At 41.8% G+C, this 21,118-nt stretch overlaps 1 protein-coding gene across 2 annotated transcripts; it reads right to left on the bottom strand.

Annotated features, from left to right (window-relative positions):
• Positions 1 to 45: 45 nt before the first annotated feature.
• LOC120730420 (histone H3.v1-like) lies at positions 46 to 9,908 on the bottom strand. 2 transcript variants are annotated; one of them, XM_040026815.1, is made up of 3 exons: positions 9,655 to 9,908; positions 7,527 to 8,128; positions 46 to 2,246 (listed from the first exon to the last, which is right to left on the bottom strand). In XM_040026815.1, the coding sequence occupies exons 2-3, from the start codon at positions 8,091 to 8,093 to the stop codon at positions 2,112 to 2,114; spliced, it is 702 nt and encodes a 233-aa protein (XP_039882749.1). In that variant the 5' UTR covers positions 8,094 to 8,128; positions 9,655 to 9,908; the 3' UTR covers positions 46 to 2,111. The 2 variants fall into 2 exon arrangements, with proteins under 2 accessions (XP_039882749.1, XP_039882748.1); XM_040026814.1 differs by lacking the exon at positions 46 to 2,246 and having other exon boundaries at positions 5,192 to 8,128.
• Positions 9,909 to 21,118: the final 11,210 nt, after the last annotated feature.

Raw genomic sequence — 21,118 nt, 5'->3', positions numbered from 1 at the left:
TTAATACAATTAAATACAACATAAAACAATTTAATACAACACAATGTAATTTAACAATACAAATAGATTAATAAACTATACATCTCATTAATACAACGCTGTAAGACACTATGTTACAATACAACACAATGTAATGCACTACAACACACTGGAATCAAATACATAGAGACATGAATGCATAATAACATGTAACAAAGAGAAGTTATGCATACAATCAGAGTTTGTTTAGTGACAGACATTTTAAAAACTCATTAGAAAACCTTTTTTTAATCAATTTCTGACTTTTTAAATTAATTTTACTGTCATATTATTATTATTAGTAGTAGTAGTAGTAGTATTTTAACTGACATTTTTAAAGGTGCTTATAGATAGATGGACTAAATGGACAAATGTAATGTAACATCTTATCATATAGTAAAACATCAAAAAACAAGAACAGTATTATAATGTATGATTTATTAAATTGAATATTTTATTTGAATTTCTAAAGTTATTTCGTGTTTATTTATTGCACTTGCGATTTTTATATTATTACTAATTATTTATATTTACATTTATAATTATATTTTTGCTTGATTGTATTTGGGATTGTTTAATTTCAGATGAGTTTAGACCTCATTAGCATATTTGTTTGGTCATATTATATCTAAGCACTTGTTGTATTTTTGTTGCTGTTTGAATGAATGTCCTAAACGCTGGATTATTAAAATATTTCTGTTGTTGAGTCATAATCTTAAACAACAGTGAAGTAGTCCAGTGAAGCACAATGTCATCTAATACGATAACATGTTTTAGTATAAAACTGGAAGGTGTGTTGTGGGTACTGCAGCCCCCCCTGGTGGATGTTAGTGGATCTACACAGGTAAGCTCAAAAGTAATCAGAAAGGAATAGATTCATATTTTTTCATTTATTTAAATTTGTAATTTTTGCGTGTTAGCACCATCACCTCACAGGAAGAAGGTTGTGAGTTTGAATCCATCAGCTGCCTGGGTTCTTTCTGTTTGTATGTTCTCCCCGTGCACAGTCCAAAGACGTGCTCGTTAGGTGAACTACTGATCTGGAATCTGCAGTAGGCGTGAATGACTGTCTGTGTTATTCCTGCCATATACTGGTGACCTGTCCAGGATGCACCCACCTCTTGCCCAGTGAGAGCTGGGATAGGCTTCAGCACCCGAGCACCCCTGAACTGGGTAAATGGATGGGTGACTATCATTTTTATGATATTTCTATTTAAATAAATAGATATGTGTATAAACAACAGGTTTTATGAGCCTCTGTGATCACAATGTGATCTCCACATTTGCAGACAGATGTGCAGCTCCTCAAAGAATGAGCTTTGAATGAACCTGACTTTCATGTTATTCTGTAATCATCATCATGCACTCACAGCCAGTCTGTGTTTAACATGCAGACTAACAAAGACTGCAGCTGTCAGGTGCCACACACACTTTTTTCTTAGAATAAAAGTCACATTTAAACATATTTTATGTTTCAAATGTTGGATCTTTTTCCCTTAAATTCTGAATTTTGTGTTTTCTCTTCAGGCAAAAATAAATAAATAAAGTTTTGATTTGGGCTGGTTTTCTAATTTTTTTCCCCTCTCTCTGTTATTTCCGGTTTTTATTTGGTCACAGTCATGTTGTTATTGTAAATTGTTATGTTGCTGTTGTAAATAAAGATTTGAAGGTAAAAAAAATGGCAGGTTTGATAACGATGATAAACGTCTTCTGCAGTAGCTTAGACAATACTGTAGTTTCAGGTCTGACCGCCAGAGGGCAGAAAACTGCCAGGACTCTGACAGAGGGTCAAAACTTCCTATGCGGACTTTCAAAATAAAACCAGTAGCGTAAACAGATGCCACGAGAGAAGATTTACTGAAAGTAGAAATATGGCAGGAGCAAATGACTGTTTTTCCTGTAACCTGAACCTCAAAGTAAAATCTGCCTGAAAAGAAACTCTGATTTCCTAAAACATTAAAATAACGCGTAAATCTCTCTGGGTTGTCTGGAAGTTTCTTCTTCACATCACTATGATACACTTGTTTTCCATCATCAGACAGGGTGATATAAGGATATGCTGTATCAGGATCCAGAGTCACATCCACTGCATACTACTGGACCTTCTTCAGCTCTGTAGCCTCAGACAGCTTCTTCTTCCCGAGTTTCCTGAGTGTCTCCTCCAGCTGAGCCACAGCTCTCACCACAGTCCCCTCATATGATGGTGGGATGGACGCTGATGACGCACTCTGACGGAGAAAGATTTTTATTTAAAATTCACTTTAAATTTCGTTTTTAAAAAGAAAGAAACAAGTGTCAGTGTTGTACTCTTTACAAAAATCGGTGTGATTGGCAGATTTTCAACTTTCTGATGGTTCTTGAACAATGGTCCCAGAAAAACAAATCTGAACCTAAAAATATGACATTTTTAAAATCAGGTTATTCAGAATGTCTCATTTCAGAATTGTCCAAAATTAAACCTTTTACATCAAGAAACTCTGCTTTGCTTTTATTTTGAAAGAGCTACAGAAACAGTGTAAGAGTAGGAAGTGATGCACAAACAGTAATTATTTAGAATGATCAATATTGACATAAAATACAAATTGAGTACTCATGTAATTGATAACATTTACAATGTAAAGCAATAAAATCAAATAAAGAGAAAAAGAAACAATGATACATTCAGGAGATATCTATCTATCTATCTATCTATCTATCTATCTATCTATCTATCTATCTATCTATCTATCTATCTATCTATCTATCTATCTATCTACATCTGTTGGAGTAGTGTTCAGGTAGCTGCTCTGCTCTGTGTTGGTACAAGGCATTGAAGATGATAACAGTGGGTGTAATATATTCCTAAATTTAGTTACAGCACTTTCAGAAAGACATCTACTGTGATGAAATCTACTCCCCACTGCTGTGGAATCCATTATTGTAAATTTAAATGTTATTAGGAAATGATTAGACAAGAGAGGGTTTTCAGGAAACACTGTTAAATATTCAGTTTCTATACCATATGTTAAGATGAGATCTCGAGTGTGATTAAAGTGGTGGGTGGGTTCTTTTACATTTTGAGAGAAGCCAATTGAGTCTAATAACCAGTGTTGGGACTAACGCGTTATTAAGTAACGCGTTACAGTAACTACGTTATTATTGTGGTAACGAGCACGGTAACTAGTTATTATGCCAAAATCAGGAACGCGTTAATCATTACTGGGATTTAGATAGGCTCGTTATTTGTTACTTCGTGTGGTGGCTATTGCGGAGCTTCCACAGATTCAGTAACATTAGCAAGTGGTGGAGGCCAGCAGGTGGATGAGGGAGAAGGAGAGACCCGAAGCTGCTGCCGGTCCGAGTGTCAGGTGAACTGAACTTCAGGTAAGAAGTTATGACCTGCAGTCTATCTGGGTCAGATATAAAACAAGTTTAGGTGGAGTTTATTTTTGTTGTGCTGACTTTTTACGTCAGTTACATTAACGCTTACTGCGTACTAGCTAGTATGACGGAGTTTCTATACAGCTGGGTGGGTGCTATGATATTACTGATGTTAAACTTTATTTTGTTCATAAGGTTAATTATTAGAGTTGCCAACCATCCTGTAAAAAACGGAATCGTTCCGTATTCAGAGAAAATATTACGCTTTTCGTAATATTTTCATTTCGTATTGAGGTGAAAAGGAACACAGTTTGTCCCGGACTTCAGCTAGCATGAAAAAGACACAAAGCTGGATTTATTCTGTGTCTTTACGCTGCACAGCTGCCTCTTCTTCTCTCATTCTCTCCCCTCCCTCTCCTGTTTCTACTTCAGTCATGAAACGGATCAATGATCAGCTGATCGGCTTTTCTCTCTTGTTTGTTTATCGCCCACTTCTGTGCAGGGGCGGGTCTAGCACAGTGTTGCCAGGGGGCCAGTTAGGGCATTAACAGGGAAAGGGGGGCACAAAGAAGTACTTTTATTTCTTATTCTCATTTAAAATGTCTTGCTTTTAAAAAGTAATTATCTGAATCTTACAACAAACGATTGATAGATTGATACATATATACCATCAAGACAGTGTACATCACTGTCACAACAGCGTTTGCTTTCATTCAAAGGCTTTATGATTTTTCCTATAATGGTGGGCCGGTCAGTCAAAACGCCCGGGCCGATTTTTTTGTCCCAGTTCAGCCCTGTATGCAGCTCATCTGCAGTCTGGTGTTACCTACATCTTCCTATTCAGAAGGCAGAATTTCTGAGCTCTGAGTACAATCGAAAGCACCACGACTGCAGTTTTCGTGTTGGATGTAAAAAGCGCACATGACGCTGTGACGTAGGCTAGAATCATGGTGGTGGTCAACGACGGTCCAGGTGTGGGATTTCTCTTGTGGAAATATGCACATTATCTTTTCCTTTCTATTGGTAGGTGGCACAGTGCACTTGTGGCAAGTAAGCAAGCTAGAAGACTGGCAATCTTGCTGGGTATCCAGTTACGGAAGCAACACATTACCAAGAGAATTCTGAGTAAAAGCAAAGTTACTTTCCCTAGTAACTAGTTACTTTGAAAGTAACGAGTAACTTGAAGTAACTGAGTTACTTTTGATAGCAGTAACTAGTAATGTAACTAAGTTACTATTTTAAAATAACTTACCCAACACTGCTAATAACAGATTAAATGCCATGTTGAGGCTGTCATTTTTAGCATCTACATGGATGTTAAAATCACCCACAATAATTGTTTTATCTGATCTGAGCACTAAATCAGATAAAAGGTCTGAGAAATCAGACAGAAAGTCTGTGTAAGGCCCAGATGGACAATAGAATTATCACAAATATGGCTGGTTTTTGAGTTGTCCAGCTAGCTTGGACAAGGCTAAGCATCAGGTTTTCAAATGAATAAAAACTCTGTCTTGGTCTTTAGTTGAGTAAAAAGGTGGTGTGGAAAATTGCTGCCTCACCACCCCCTTGGCCTGTGCTTCAAGGATTCTAATAGGTAGTATGACTCGGGTGTGTTAATTAATTTAAACTCCGCTGTGTCCATGTCAAGGTTGCGTCATTCTGTCATGTACTTAACATAATCATCCTGCTGCAACCAGGTTTCTGTAAGGCAGAGTAAATCGATTTGTTGATCAATTATTGATTCATGTATTAACAGAGACTTGGAAGAGAGAGACCTAATATTTAGTAATCCACATTTCACTGTTTTACTCTTTGGTGCAGATGATGATACTATATTGTTCTTTCTTTGTAATTTTTTATGTTTATGTAATTTTTTGTTGTTTTTTTAGTTAGTTTTTTGTCTGTTTAGGAGCTGACACCGTCACTAAGGGGATGGGGTTTTGGGGGTATAACAGGAGGAGGAAGCTGCAGAGAGATGTGTTAAACTGCAACTTTGCTTCCTGGTTCCAACTCTGGATAGTCACGTTTTGGGGGGTTTATTAAATTTGGCCAGATTTCTGGAAATGAGAGCTGTTCCATACAAAGTGGGATGGATTCTCTCTCTCCTAAGAAGACCAGTTTTACTCCAGAACAAAAGAAAACAGAGTCCAAAACAAAGAACCAGAAGTACAGGGGGTCGACTGTGTGGAAGGTGGCAACGCCAAAATTGTTCTGGAGGCTGTCTGCATGGAGAGCGAGAGCACTGAATCAGTTTTGGAGGCCGTCCGCGTGAAAAGCGGCAGTGCAGGGGGCCGACTGTGTGGAAGTCAGGAGCACTGAAACATTTCTGGAAGCAGACCACGTGGGACACGTTGTGACAACGAGACAGTTCTGGAGGCCGTCAGCGTGGGAAGCAGTGGCGATGAATGAGTTTAGGAGGCTGCCCTGGTGGCCTGGAAGGTAGCTGGTGATGGCATGCCTTGGTAGATGATTGGTGCTGGGTTGCTTTGGCACATGCAGAATGTGCAGATGATGCAGGATGTGGATGTACTGGCCGTGCAGGACGTGGATGTGTAGGATGTGGACTGAGCAGGACGTGCAGGTCGAGATGGCTCGCTAACCTCTGGCTTGGGCTGAACAGGACCAGGTCAAGCAGATCCAGATTGCTCAGGCTGAGCAGGACCAAATGAGGCAGGACCAGACAAGGCAGGACCAGACGGTGCGGCGACCTCTGGCGGAGACATTGCTGGATCAGACGGCCCAATGACCTCTGGTGGAGATGGAGCTGGACCAGACAGCGTGATGACCTATGGTGGAGATGTGTTTGGGCCAGACGACGGCATGAAAGATGCAGGTGGCCGAGCTGGTGGTTGAGCTGGTGGCTGTGTGGAAGCAGCAGTCACCTGGACAGACTCTTCTGAGCCCCCAACAGGGAAAGACAAAGCCTGGACGGACTCTCCTGAACCCCCAGCGGAGACAGGCAAAGGCTGGATGGACTCTAAAGAGCCCCCAGTGGAGACAGGTGAAGGCTGGATGGACTCTCCTGAGCCCCCAGTTGACACAAGGAACTGCTGGATGGGCTCTCCTGAGCCTCCAGCGGAAACTGGAGCAGAGCCAGCTGGTGTGGAAACCTCTGGTGGAGCAGAACCAGATGATGCGGAGACCTCTGGTAGTGACAAAGCTAGCTGGAGCTGCTCAGGGCACACAGCCAGCTCAGGATGCAGCGGCTGGGGCTGTGCAGTGCACAGAGTGTGCTTAGGACACTTTTCAGGCACAGACAGCAAAATGGAGTCTGTAGCTGGCTCGATAAGCTCGTCTGAGGTTCCAACTAAGACAGGAGACTGAAATGGCTCAGCTAAGCACCCAGCAGAGGCTGCTGCATATGGCTGAGATGGCTCAGCTGAGTTCCCAGCAGAGACAGGTGGCTGGGATGACTCTCCTAAGCTCCCAGCGGAGACAGATGATGGGTGAACAGGCTGCATTGGTTCCAAAACCTCAGGTGGTCCAGAGGCAGCTGAGGTCACAGGCCCAGCCGCTGGGTAGGCCTCGGGAAGAGTTTTAGTCTCCGAGCGGAAATGTTTAGCATTGTCAAAAACAGTCTTGGCACACACAGATGCTAGAGTATTTGAAGTTATCGCACAAAACTCAGAGTCTGCCCTGGAATTACTAGCTGGGTGGGACATAACACAATCCAGGGCTGAAACAGAACTCCCATAATCCAAGGTAAACTCAGCAACAAAACAATTATCCCTACCAGACTCAGGAACGGAGAAGACAGTTTGCGTATTGTCCATAATAACAGTCCTTTCAGAAAGTGTATCCGTCTCCAAATGAACAGATCGAGTTGCACAAACAGAAACAACATCATTCAAAGTCTTAGAATGAGTCAGCTGAGGAACACAAAACGTAGCTTCAGAGACCTGGGAAACACACAGTTTAATTTTGTTGGGGGTCAGTCTGGATTCACAAACTGAGAGCTTAGAGTCCTTAAGTTTTGTCTCAATGTCCGTAACAGAACAAGGTAGAGCAGTTATTGTTAATCCGTGCTTGGAAGGAGCACAAGACAAACAGTCTTTAAAGTCCACGGAACTGGAATAGATGGCCTCAGAATGAATAGACTTTTTCTTTCCCAGCTCGGACGGAGCACAAAAATGGTATTTTTTACTCACCACGACTGGTTGCTCAAAGGAAGTACTGGGTTCCAGCCGTGGTGATGTGCGCCGGTGGCGTGGACGCCGCTTTCTCCTGGAAGAAGGAGCAGAGATAACAGAGGAGGTCGGTGATGATGGGGTACTGGTGACCTGCTCTTTATCCTCTGACCACATTGCAGCCGGGAAGGAGGCAGGCGAATGTGGGTCAGATCGGGATGTGGAGGGGAAGAAATTCCGCGGCAAGGAAACAACCGCCCCCTGCTGCAGTGACATGGAAGAATTCATCTGCTGCGACAGTGTGGAGACATCCTTTTGCTGGGACGTGGTTGAGGGTGGTTGGGCCAGCTCCGTGCCTTGGAGTGCCTTTTTTGCTTGGGCCAGATTATGGGCAAACTCTGAAGCTATGGGTAGCTGGCGCAGGTGAGGGTTATCCAGAAAAATTGCCTCAATGGCATTAATTCCAATAGATAAAGTCCGTTTATCCGAGGTGTGGGAAATGCGCTGCCACAGCCGTAGGAGGCGAAAGACATCTCTCGCTCTTTCAGAGTCTGCTGTGTCCATGTCGTGGTCGTGTTGTTCTGTCATGTACGTAACATAATCATCCTGCTGCAACCAGGTTTCTGTAAGGCAGAGTAAAGTGATTTGTTGATCAATTATTAATTCATATACTAACAGAGACTTGGAATAGAGAGACCTAATGTTTTATCATCCACATTTCACTGTTTTAGTCTTTGATGCTGTTGAGGATACTGTATTGTTCTTTCGTTGTTATTTTTTATGTTTATGTCATTTTTTGCTGTTTTTTTAGTTTGTTTTTTGTCTGTTTGGGAGCTAACACAGTCACTAAGGGGATGGGGTTTTGGGAGGCAATGGGAGGAGAGAAGCTGCAGAGATTTGTGTAAGACTCTGTCAATAGCAGGCAATTGACTATGGTTACTGTTGTCGCTAGCTTCATATGTCTCTGAACAGAATCACCAATAACCAGAGTTTGATTGTCGGCAGTGTCACAGACTGGGGAAAGATGGTTAGACACATAAACAGGTTGGTGGTGTACCAGGGGCTTCAGTTTAAGACTATGCTTCCTCCTCACTGTCACCCAGCTATCCTGTTTCCCAGGCTGCTCTGGACAGTCTGCCGTGGGACAACTAGCAGTCTATGCTACCTTCTGCTGCACTGGCTACAGGGCCCCGGCTAGCTCCAGGTTTTTCAAGGGTCCAAAGACGAGTCTCCATTTTAGTGATCCTGGCCTCCAGAGCTGCAAATAGGCTACATGTATTACAAGTATCATTATTTCTAAAGGAAGAGGTCATGCTGCTAGCTGCTGCTATGAGCTAAGCTAAGTTAGCGAATCCCTAAAGCCGCAGTGAATGAATACTGTGAATATAACTAGTAGATGAATCAACGTGCTTCGTATGAAGCTCGTGAAGATTACACTATGAAATTAGAAGTTATCTATATGTTTTTAATTAACCAACTAGGAATACACTAGGCAGCCAAGAAGCACACAGGAAAACACACAGCTACTGGGACAAAGTGACAAATGGCAGAGGAAAACAGAGGGCTCAAATACACAGAGGGATAACGAGGGAATGAGACACAGGAGAGGAACACAGCTGAAAGCAATCACATAAGTAAAGTAAGTAAAAGTTTATTTATATAGCACTTTTCACAGACAGATGTCACAAAGTGCTTCACAAGAGAGAAAACAAAAACAAAATATAGTCATAAATACGTCATAAAAACCTTGGTCTACATACACGGGACAGGGAGGAAGCAAAACTGAACGCACTAAACACTAGACAAGGGACTATCAAAGTAAAACAGGAAACATGAGACACAGACTAAGACACAGACTTAACATTGAGACCAGGAGACATGACTGACTAGGGAGACAAGGGAACATAGTCTGGACACAGGAGATACATGAACATAGAGACAAGGGTGACTAGACTTGAAACATGGAATATGACAGGGAAGGCATAGAAACAAACCTAAATCCTAGAAACTACAGAAAATAACTAAGAAACAAGAAATACAAAGACTATGACACGAATCAAACGAAATCAAAGAATATTCAAAAAGCAGAAAACACAAGCCCTGGGTCCCAAGACCCAGTACTGTGACAGGAACAGGAAGTGATACTCACCAAGTGACCACAGTGAGACTGTTTCACACAGCAGCTCAATGTTTCTACAGTGGATCTGTGGCTACATGAGCAGATTTCTATGGAACCAATGCGACTGTGATGAGTCAGCATGAAGTGAGCAGAGTAAACTGAAGATTTGTGTAGAAACAGAAAATGCACTCAACACTGTTGCTGAGAGAAACCTGATGGACTCCAGTGAGTCTTCTTTTAGAGACTAACAGGTCTTGACTGCAGGTCTGCTACTGCTCTCACACACTTTCACTTCTGGAAAATGACCTTGAACTTCTCGTCTTTCAGGTGTTGCTCCGCCTCTTCCTGAAGCTGTTTTTCTGGTTTTACTGCCTCTCCCTTTACATGAATCAGCAGGTTTATACTCTGCGACTGTCCAGCAGGTGGGAGCAGTGAAGAGTGGTGTGTGGGTAAAGTTCACACAGCAGACTGAGAGCTTCTGGTGGACTATGAAGGAGGTCATAGAGAGAAGTGGTAAAAGTACAGACATTCAGTACTTAAGTGGAAGTACACATGCTACTGTTAGAAAATACTCCAGTAAAAGTGCTAATTCAACTTCCTTACTCAAGTAAAAGTGAAAAAGTACCAGCTCTGAAATGTAAGAAAGTATATATTTTTATATAACGCTAACTGAACCATATGCTATATCAATGTATATTATAAATTACATTATAATATTCCCTGCTTGAATCAGGCAAGTAGAACATGAGCAGAGAAAGAAAACAAAAGTAAAAAAAAAGTACCTCTATTTTCTGTTGCCTCCATTGTAGAGGGTGACTTTGCCTCTAAAGAAGAAATTGGTATAGAAGAGGTTAAAGTGGATTCAACAGGTGGATGAACATTAAATTTGGTTGTAATGGACCAGTATGGGGAAAAGAATCATAACATAATCATTTCTATTGAGTGCTCCAGTAGATTTCTTCGTGTACAGGCTGTGATCAGTAATTTATTTTACTGGAGAACATTTTAAGAACATGTCAACAATCACCTAGCAATATTTTTACCTTCATATGGTGTGAAATCATTGGAGTCTTTTTTACACGATTAAAAGGCTTATCTAGACATAGATGTTCTACCTGTAGTGTTGTAATACCTGTACATGGATTGTTAGTTACACAAATCATAGAAAAATTGCCAAATGTTTTAGCGTAAATCTGGAATCCTTTTTCTTGTTTAAGCTGTATTTGTTGTACCATCCCTCCTTGTGACAGATGGTCCTAATAAGGCATCCAGCAATGGAGTCACAATTTTGTGATGCGTGATGGATTTCCATGATCAGTTAAAAACTATTGTTTCCATAATGTTTCAAAATCATGTATCACCCCATTTGTTTGCCTATGTTCTGTGATCACTACATATCCTACTTTATTTTCACTGGTGTCTGGGATGCATGATACCAAATCATCCACAAAGACCTTCAGATTAAAGTTAGCCAGCGGTGTGTCCTGTTGTTCAGGTCTGGATGAACAGATTCCAGAAATGGCTGCTATAAAATCATGTGGTTCACCATCTGCTGCTGTGGGAGAAGTGATGCTGGCTTTAACACAGGACAACTTTACTGTGACATTTGACATTTTCAATAGTACGTTGTAAAACCTGCCAATCTCTGGGGGCTAGGTCACTGAGACAGTAAAACAACTCCTTTGTGGCAGAGTCTCTGGGGTGGATGAGGTCCGCTGTGAGTTCCTGAAGGCTCTGGATGTTGTAGGGCTGTCCTGGTTGACGCGTCTCTACAATGTTACATGGAGATCAGGGGCAGTATCTCTGGATTGGCAGACCGGGATGATGGTTCCCATCATTAAGAAAGGGGACTGGAGGGTGTGTTTCAACTATAGGGGGATCAGACTCCTCAGCCTACCTAGGAAAGTGCCAGGGTGCTGGAAAGGAGAGTCTGTCCGTTAGTCGGACTTCGGAATCAGGAGGAACAATGCAGTTTTTGTTCTCTTTGGGGAGCACTGGACCAGCTCTTTATCATCTCAAGGATACTTGAGGGTGCATGGGAGTTTGCCCAGCCAATACATGTGTTTTGTGGACTTGGAGAAGGCATTCAACTGTGTCCCTCCAAGTGACCTGTGGGAGGTGCTCCAGGAATATGGGGTGTTAGGGGTGTATTCCCATTGCTACGGGCCATTTGATCCTTATACATATATTTTTGAGAAGTATAATATTGCCTTTCATTGGTATGCTGATGACATACAGATTTACTTTGAGATTACTGACGATCTTGCTATGTCTTTTCATTATTTTCGTGAATGCATGCGTGAGGTTAAAGATTGGTTCAAGAGTAATTCTCTTGTCCTGAACAAAAAGAAAACGGAGATCGTGGTGTTCGATAGTAAAATCCCCTGCGACCAATTGTGTGCTACTCTGATGCCCTTTGCTAGCTCCCCTTCTGATTATGCCAGTAACTTGGGCATATAACTGGATAGCTCGTTTAAATTTGACAAGCAAGTATCTGCCGTAGTGAGGTCTAGTTTTCATCAGCTGCGCCTCATTTCTAAGACTAAGCCCTTAAGCCCTTATTCACGCATTCGTGACTTCCAGGTTGGACTACTGCAACTCTCTTTACATTGGCCTTTCCTCCTCCCTTCTCCTTAGATTGCAGACTGTCCAGAATGTGGCGGCACGCCTTTTGACGGGTAGCAGGAAATTTTCCTACATCACTCCTGTTCTTGCTGGCTTGCACTGGCTGCCAGTTAAGTACTGCATTCAATTTAAAATACTACTCTTCACGTACAAAATTATCAATAATCTGGCGCCAAGCTACCTCAATGAGCTTCTTAGGTTACACACTCCTGTCAGAGCACTTAGATCTGCTACCCAACTTCTTCTGGAGCAACCTCGTTCTCGGCTGAAGTCTCGGGGCGACTGTGTGTTTGCTGTAGCTGCCCCAGTCTTATGGAACAATCGTCCTGTTGCTATCCAGGTGTCTGACTCTATGTCATTGTTTAAATCCCGGTTAAAGTCTTATTTATTTAATCTTGCTATGTATGTATTATGATTGTCATGGTTTTATAATTGATACTCCTTTTCCCTATCTTATTTTGTCAAGCACCTTGGTATACCCTTGGTTTTTCAGTGGGCTTTATAAATAAAGTTTATTATTATTATTGTCATACAGCCGTTTCAAGATCTTGATCTGCATAGCCGGCAGTAAGTCGACTCATTCCTTGTGGTTGATGGGCTCTGCCAGGGCTGACGATTCTGTTTATAATTTTTATGGACAGAGTTTCTAGGCGTAGTCAAGTGGCAGAAGGCTTTCACCTGGGTGGTTTCAGAATTTCATCACCGCTTTTTGCAGATTATGTGGTTCTGTTGGCTCATCAGGTGATGGCTTCCAGCTCACCTTGGAATGGTTCGCAGCCGAGAGTGAAGCAGTGGGAATGAGAATCAGCACCTCCAAATCTGAGGCCATGGTCCTCAGCCGAAAAAGGGTGGAGTGCCCCCTCTGGGTTAGGGACGAGTTCCTGCCCAAGTGGAGGAGTTTAAGTATCTCACGGTCTTGTTCACGAGTGACAGGAGAAGGGAGCGGGAAATCGACAGATGAATTGGTGTTTTTGTAAATCATGAGATGAACTACAACTAACTTATAACTCTGTATCAGTAAATCGTATCCAATCTACTGGGTTTATCATTGCATAGAATTTACTGCAAAGTTTTACATAGTAAACCACCAAAATATACATTTGACTTCAAAACAAATGTTACATTTCATCAGAAATAGTGCATAAGGAACAAAAGTGTTTCATTACATCATTGTGAATAAAAATCTAAGTTTGGTAAAACCACATTCTAAACAAAATAGCGTTTTCACAGCTTTTACACTGAAAAAAACACTCACAAGAATTTAGCGTTAGCAAAACTACGGAGGTGTTTGAGCTCCATTGGAGGTCTGTGTCAATGTGCACACCCAGGAACTTGAAACTGTAAATCCTTTCTACACACTCCCAGTTGATGCTGACAGGCTGCAGCTCAGACTTCCTCCTTCTAAAGTTGACTACCAAGATCTTCACATATCAGCACCCCACATAGCAAAATTGGTATGGCCCAGATCTGGCCCACACAATGTGCTTACACATGGCCAACATACCGCAAAGAATGACGGCCCTTTGGTGGACCAGATCTGGTTTGTGCTGGCCCACACATGAGCCAGCACAAGGCCAGTTGCAGACATACTGCTGGTCCTGTGTTGGCCCATGTGTGGATTACATTCTTGGCGGTATGTGGGCCATGTGTAAGTTGTGTGCAGCCACGGGCCAGTTGCAGACACACTGCTGGCCCAGAACAGTTTCAGCTCTGGCCCCAGATGTCAGCCTAATGTGTACCTTAATCAAACCATGTAATAAAAACATGTGCTGTCACATGATGAAACTCTGTTCACACAGTCAATGGACTGATTCTTATATAGCACTTTTCTACTCTCCTGGATTACTCAAAGTGCCACATTCACCCATTCACACACTTTCTCTAAACTGAGTGCTTCCTAACTACATTCATACACATTCACACTCTTGACATGCAGACTGGAGGAGCCAGGGATAACACCACTAACCTTCCAATCAGTAAGTGTCCTGCTCTACCTCCTGAGCTACAGCCACACAGTGGAAAACACGAGTAAACCCTAACTAGGTTTTGGATAAAGTGTACACTCACAAACCTGTCAAACCTGCATTTGAAACGTTGCAACATGGCATTTGGGTCTTCTAACTATCCATCCATCCATCCATCCATCCATCCATCCATCCATCCTCATCCGCTTTATCCGAGGCCGGGTCGCGGGGGCAGCAGCCTAAGCAAAGAGGCCCAGACCTCCCTCTCCCCAGCCACCTCCTCCAGCTTATCCGGGGGAACACCAAGGCGTTCCCAGGCCAGCCGAGAGATATAATCTCTCCAGCATGTCCTGGGTCTGCCCCGGGGCCTCCTCCCGGTGGGACATGCCTGGAACACCCCACCCAGGAGGCGCCCAGGAGGCCTCCTTGTCAGATGCCCGAACCACCTCAGCTGACTCCTTTTGATGTGGAGCAGCAGCGGCTTTACTCTGAGCCCCTCCCGGATGGCCGAACTTCTCACCCTATCTCTAAGGGAGAGGCCAGCCACCCTTCAGAGGACGCTCATTTCTGCCGCTTGTATCCGCGATCTCGTTCTTTCGGTCACTAATCTTCTAACTAAAACTAATCTAACCAGTCTTCTAACTAAATAGGAAAATAGGAACATAAATAGTGCCATCATTGCCAGACGGGGCCCACATCTGGTTGACATACGCCCTGCCATGACACCAGTCAGTCAGACGTGCCGGCTTGACACCAGATCCAGGCCAGACTGGATGCTATGCTGTCTGCAATGTGGGATGCTGTTTCTGCTCCTGGCGAAAATGTTTTCTCTTGGATTAAAATATTATTAAAGTTAGATTTAATGCAGAATCATCTGTTAAAATAAGAACAGAATATACTGACAGCTCTCCAAGTAAGACTTAGTAAGAGCTGAAACTAAACTCAAATCTCAGTTTTATTGCCGGACTGAGATGAATACAAAAAACAGACTGGAAATGACTAAAAAAAGCAGGTAGAACACACAGTGGGGATTGAGGGAGGTCGCGGCACTAGACAGAGGCAGAGAGGGAACACCTGAGGAACATGGCTGAACACAATAAACTGACAAGACAAGGGAAGCACAGCTGAACATAGTACACACAGGACAAGAGACCGTCAAACTAAAACAAGAAGTATGAAACACATGCATGGCGATGCATACAGATGAAACCCAGGCAATAGAGGGATCTCCATCAGTTGCATAAGTAACTGATGGAGATTGAGTTTGAGTTGTTCTGTGTCTCTTTCCTGCCATGGGACAGAGGTGGAGCTCCACTGTTGGATGATTTCTGTTGTCCAGCTGGATGACTCATCACATGCACCACAAGAAGAGAGTCTTTTTCATGTGCTGAAGCTCTCACAGAGGGAAACCTTTCAGCCTCTAGCTGACCGCAAGCCATCTCCTGCTGCGCCTCATTTAGCATTTCATCATCTCTCCGGCTTGTCTTTCAAACCTGCTCTTTAATGTTTCTCAGTGAGTTTCTTCGGGCTGTACAGGTGGATGAAACACACACACACACACACTCTCTCTTCTATAGCAGTCTCCTCTTCATCAAAGCACAAACATGTACAGAAAACCTATGGAAGCTCATTTTGACCAAAGATGCTAATCAGTAATCAGATGTTTTCCTCTCCAGACTTTTTCTCATCATTTTACTTTTTCTGCTCATATTTATTAGTTATAGTCACTGTTTGACATTTTCATTGCATTTTTTCTGTCATAATATTTCTATCTTACAGTTTTTTTTGTTTTTTTTTTTTTTTTTTTTTAAACAGCCGCTAGGACACATTTCTCAATACTTAGGTCACTTTTGCAAAACTCTTCACACAATTCTCCTAACTGACCTTCAGCTTGGCAAAGCAGTTCATTTCACATTCAAAATGCACTACAACTACCAAAACACTTTATTCAGGTCTCAAATAAACTCATTCTTCCAGAACACTAGCAAAGGTTGACAGCCGACAAACACACTTTGTCACCCACAAAACAATGACCTAAAAAACACTAACAACATGTAGCATTACACAGTGTTTTCTTGTGTAAAACAAGGACACATCTCTGTTTATAATTTCAATATATGTTACTGGAATGAATCAGACATCATGCAGAATTCGTTAATATTTGTTTATGTATTTTTATTTTTTTTGCACTAAGTAATCCCAAAATACAAGAATTTGTATACACACCATCCACTGATACACATACAATAGTAATGCTAATCTACTCGGTCTCCTCCATTTGGCCACAGGTTCTCATCCACATCACATCTTATGTCATCTAGGGCAATACACCTAGGAAAGAATCTTCTGGCATGCCTGATCCATCCCTGGCAATCTTCTGCTGATATCTCCAGGCATCCAGCATTCATTGCATCCAGGAGGGACATTTGATCATGTGGATGATGGTCGTAAACCTTCCACCGCCATGAGGAAAAGAATTCCTCTATGGGGTTGAGGAATGGAGAGTAAGGTGGGAGGAAAAGAGACTCCATTCTGGGATGGGCTGCAAACCACTCTGTGACTGCACGGGAGTGATGAAATGCCACATTGTCCCATACAATTATAAATGTTGGCTGATTCCTTCTCTCCGCATTCCTTTCCTCACCTAGCACAACCCTTCCATAGAGATCATGCAGGAACGCAAGGAGCCGTTCAGTGTTGTATGGCCCAATTAGTGGTCTGTAACAGCAGTCCATCAGTGGATATTGCTGCGCACATTGTGATGTTGGCACCCCTCTGGCACGGGACATTCACTGTGGCTCTCTTCCCAATCACATTCCTCCCTCGTCGTCGTGCTTTGGCCAAGTTGAAACCTGCCTCATCTACAAAGATGAAAATGTGGTGTGTTTGCCTGCCTTCAATCTCCATGACTCTCTAACATAAATCCACAAGGCAACATAAGCTGTTACAGTAGTAAATTTGTAAAAATTGTCTTTGTGCGTGTTTGGTTTTGTTCAAAAACAGATCTGTATTTTATTGTCATCTTACCTGGACATACTGGTTCCTGAGTTGCTTGACATGTTCAGAGTTCCTCTCAAAAGGCACAGTGTACAACTGTTTCATCCTGACCTGATGTTTTTTCAGGACTCTAGAAATTGTTGTTATGCTTACACTGTGAATATTTGCGAAAGTAACGTTGTCTGCCAAGACTCTGTGTCTAATTTCAGTGAGTTTTATCCCATTGTTTCTGATGACCATATCAACAATGGCAGTTGGATGTTGGATGTTCACTGATGTGCAGGAGCACATCAGTGAACATCCGTCCTCTCCCTCCTGTGTGAGGTAACCATTGAGTCCTAAGCAGAAATGCAACAACAATTACACAAAAGCTTATTTACTTCTGAAATGTGCAAATGCCCTTGCAGAATACAAGTTACCTGTTGGTTTGCCGGAAAACTAACAATAGATGCCACTGTAGAGCGTTGCAGATTTGGCTGCACTCTCTGACCAGCCTCTCTCATTGAGTGACCAGGATTTACTACATGATCAATTACAGTAGCTCTGATCTCATCTGAGACTACAGCTCTTGATCTTCCTCTTATTCTTCTTCCACCACGCATACGTATTCCTCGCCCCCTCCCAGCCACTCTTCTTCCTCTTTCAGCCACTTCTCCATTTCTGGCTGGGTCCATGTTTACATCACAAAACAAACCTATTCAGCAGTTGTCTCCTTTTGTAATGAAATTGAAGGAGTAACACCTGTGTAGATATTCATCTACAATGAGAATCAGCTGTGGCTGGTTAAACTGCATTTTTAGATTTAAAATATGTTTCAATAAAATATTGCTGTTGAATTTTGCTGTCTTATTCAGTTTTGCATTATGTTATTGTTTTGACCATAAGTTTAACAGTTTTGAAAACAGTATGTAAGTACATGCAAAATGTCCTGTACGTACAAAGATTTTTGGCAGTTGTTGTGTCTGAGTGAGACAATAATTCATGAAATTTGAGAGATGTAGTCATTGAATGCATTTTGTGCCAAAACAATGATAACTGATCCTCAGTTTAGCCCACATAGACTTCTGTTGTGCTCACTGTGTGAGGAATATGTATTAAGAAATGTGTCCTAGCGTCTGTAAAAAACTGTAATGACCTTGTTTTGAGTTTTTGCCCACAATTCTGCCAATTGATTCTGTAATTCTTACTTTCATTTCTTAAATTTGATCTCTTATCATTTTATTATTTCAGACTTTTCACCCAATAATTTTGTAATTCCATTTTGAAATTTTAGCTTTTCTCTCAAAGTTGCTATTTTATTCCTGTTCTCACTTTTATCTCATAAATTTATTTTTAACCTAAATTTTGCACCAAATTATTTCATCCTTTATTTTGAAATTTTCGTTTTGTATCATAATTTTGACCTTTCATTTGATCATTTGCTCATCTTATTTTACGAACTGGTCTTTTGGTGTCATGACATTGGAGGAAAACTACTACAGAAAAAAATAAAAATGAGAGATTTGGGGAAGTGTAAACATTGGTATATGGCACAGAGTGAATAAACATACTGATTCTATTAACACAACAAAAATGTAACAATTATAGTTTCAGTTATCTCTTATCTGCTATAGAAACATCAGATTTATATAAATTATAAATAATAAAAGAATGAAAAAAAGTAAGTGTGAAAGAAACCCGCACTTACAAAAGTGATCCTGCAGGGGGCAGCACAGCATCAGACATCACACTGAAGCAAACATGTTTATGCTCCTGCCTCATGTTCCAAACACCGTGTGTGTGTGTCCTTGTGGGTGTATCTGTGAGTTTGTGTGTCTGTGTGTACTTCTGTGTCTGTGTGTGTGTCTGTGTCTATCTGTCTGTCTGTGTCTGAGTGTGTGTGTGTGTGTGTGTGTGTGTGTATATGTGTGTGTGTGTGTGTGTGTGTGTGAGAGAGAGAGAGTCAGCTGTTTCCTGTGAGAAACTGTTGGTTGTGATGAAAATGAAAAGGGTGAGGAGATGAAAGCGGAGGTAAATGAGTGCTGGGAGGACAGCAAGGAATGAGAAAGAGGACGGATGTTAATAAAACCATTGCTGTGGGTGTATGAGAGGAGATGGAGAGTAAATAGAGGAGGAAATGGAAGCGGATGAGGTTAAGAGAAGGAGGGCAGCACATCAGACAAACTCATAAACGGATGGAGGAAGGAGGAGGAGGAGGCCACAGGTGGCTCCTCTTCACTCCATCAGGTAGAGGAGATTGTGGAGCGCGGGGAGAGAACGATCGATGGATGGAGGATAGATCATCTATGAAGAAATAATCTGCTTCAAATGTCCCTGAATGCCGACGTCCTCCTGCGTCTCCTGCTCATCCATCAGTTTCAGAGGAGGATGCTGAACCGAGTCCTCCTTTCCTTTTAGCTCCATCCACCTGTACTCATTTACACATTTACAAGTTCAGATCAACATGCAAGTATAACTAAAACAAGAAGAGAAAGTAACTGTAAACAGAAAAAATATCATTTAAATTAATTTAAATTATAATTTTGCTAAAATAATCAGAATATGAAGAATAATAATGCTATTTTAAAGCCTGACAGTCACGCTGAAGATGAATGGAACAGAAGAGCTGATGAAGATGAAGCAGCTGTGATGTTTGAGGCTCTAAACATTTAAACTTGACTCTAACATCAGATTTGTCAGTTTTTCTGTTTCTTTGATGTTTCTATGTGTTCTAAATGCCTTCACTTCATGTAGATGATCATTATGATTGTTTTCTCTTCCTTCTTTCCTGCAGCTGAAACTGAAGCACACAGTGTATGGTCCATGTATGTGAGTGAGGATGTAAGCTCAGAGCCTCCCTGATGGTCGCTCAGAGCCTCCCTGATGGTCTCTCAGAGCGTGTGCAGACCTCGAACAGACTCCGTGATGTCCTCCTGTGTCATCACGCAGCACGCTAATAGGAACAGCATTAGCTCCCTGAGGCTGTGATGATGCCGCGGGAGGCCGGTGTGCAGCGACCGTTCTGTTAGCGCTCACTGTAGCACAGTGTGCTCATAAAATTGGCACACGGTGGGAATACACACTGTATTTATGTGTGTGAGTGTGTGAGGCCATGCTTTTCCACTCAGCAGCACGCTCACAAATATCATATCGAAAAATCTACCACCTTAGCTCACCTCGTTTTTCTCAGGGGAAAGAAATTGAGCAAACATCAGTCAAGGTCTCTGTGTGTGTGTGGCTCATCAGCCTGCAGGGATAACTGCTGCTTCAGGCAGAGGCATGCAGAACCACCTCCACCACCACCAAAACACCAAAACCACCACTATGAAACAAAATTCATCACCAGCACTCCGGGTCATGAGGTAATAAAACTCTGTCAGAGCTGACGCTCAAGCTCATTTATGCACACAATGCTGTTGATGTTGGGTTTTTTTTCACAAGTGTCACTGCAATAAAACTGTTCACCAAAACCTATTTACAAACTTATATATACATGTGCAACGTTGACATAATCTCACTTTTTGTTTCGAGATGATCTTCCACGCAAATTATATATAATTTGTAAGAATTAAAGTTTTATAAAAATAATTCCCAAAAGCTATAAAGATGTTGACAATAATGGTACCATGGGCAGTTCATACAGTAAATTTTATCCAGGTTAATTAACAATAGTAGAAGGAATTAGGGAACAGATATACAAACATCTTCATATGATGTTATAATATTTTTTAAATCAATAAATGCACTCATGCACTTTTATGCTTCATCTCCCAAATCCTGGTCAGAAAATCGAGGATTACAATTCTTCCCAATCTCTAGAACAAACTACATTTTCATATTTGATGAACACTTTTAAAACCCTTTACTTCTAGCCCAGCCTGGCTTTTTAAATTTTATATCTTAATTGTAAATAAGCAATGACTTTTAAT

This window comes from Simochromis diagramma, unplaced genomic scaffold, assembly GCF_900408965.1.
Source record: "Simochromis diagramma unplaced genomic scaffold, fSimDia1.1 OVJJ01000293.1, whole genome shotgun sequence".
NCBI classification, from domain to species: Eukaryota; Metazoa; Chordata; class Actinopteri; order Cichliformes; family Cichlidae; genus Simochromis; species Simochromis diagramma.
This window is presented reverse-complemented; position numbering and strand designations above follow the sequence as displayed.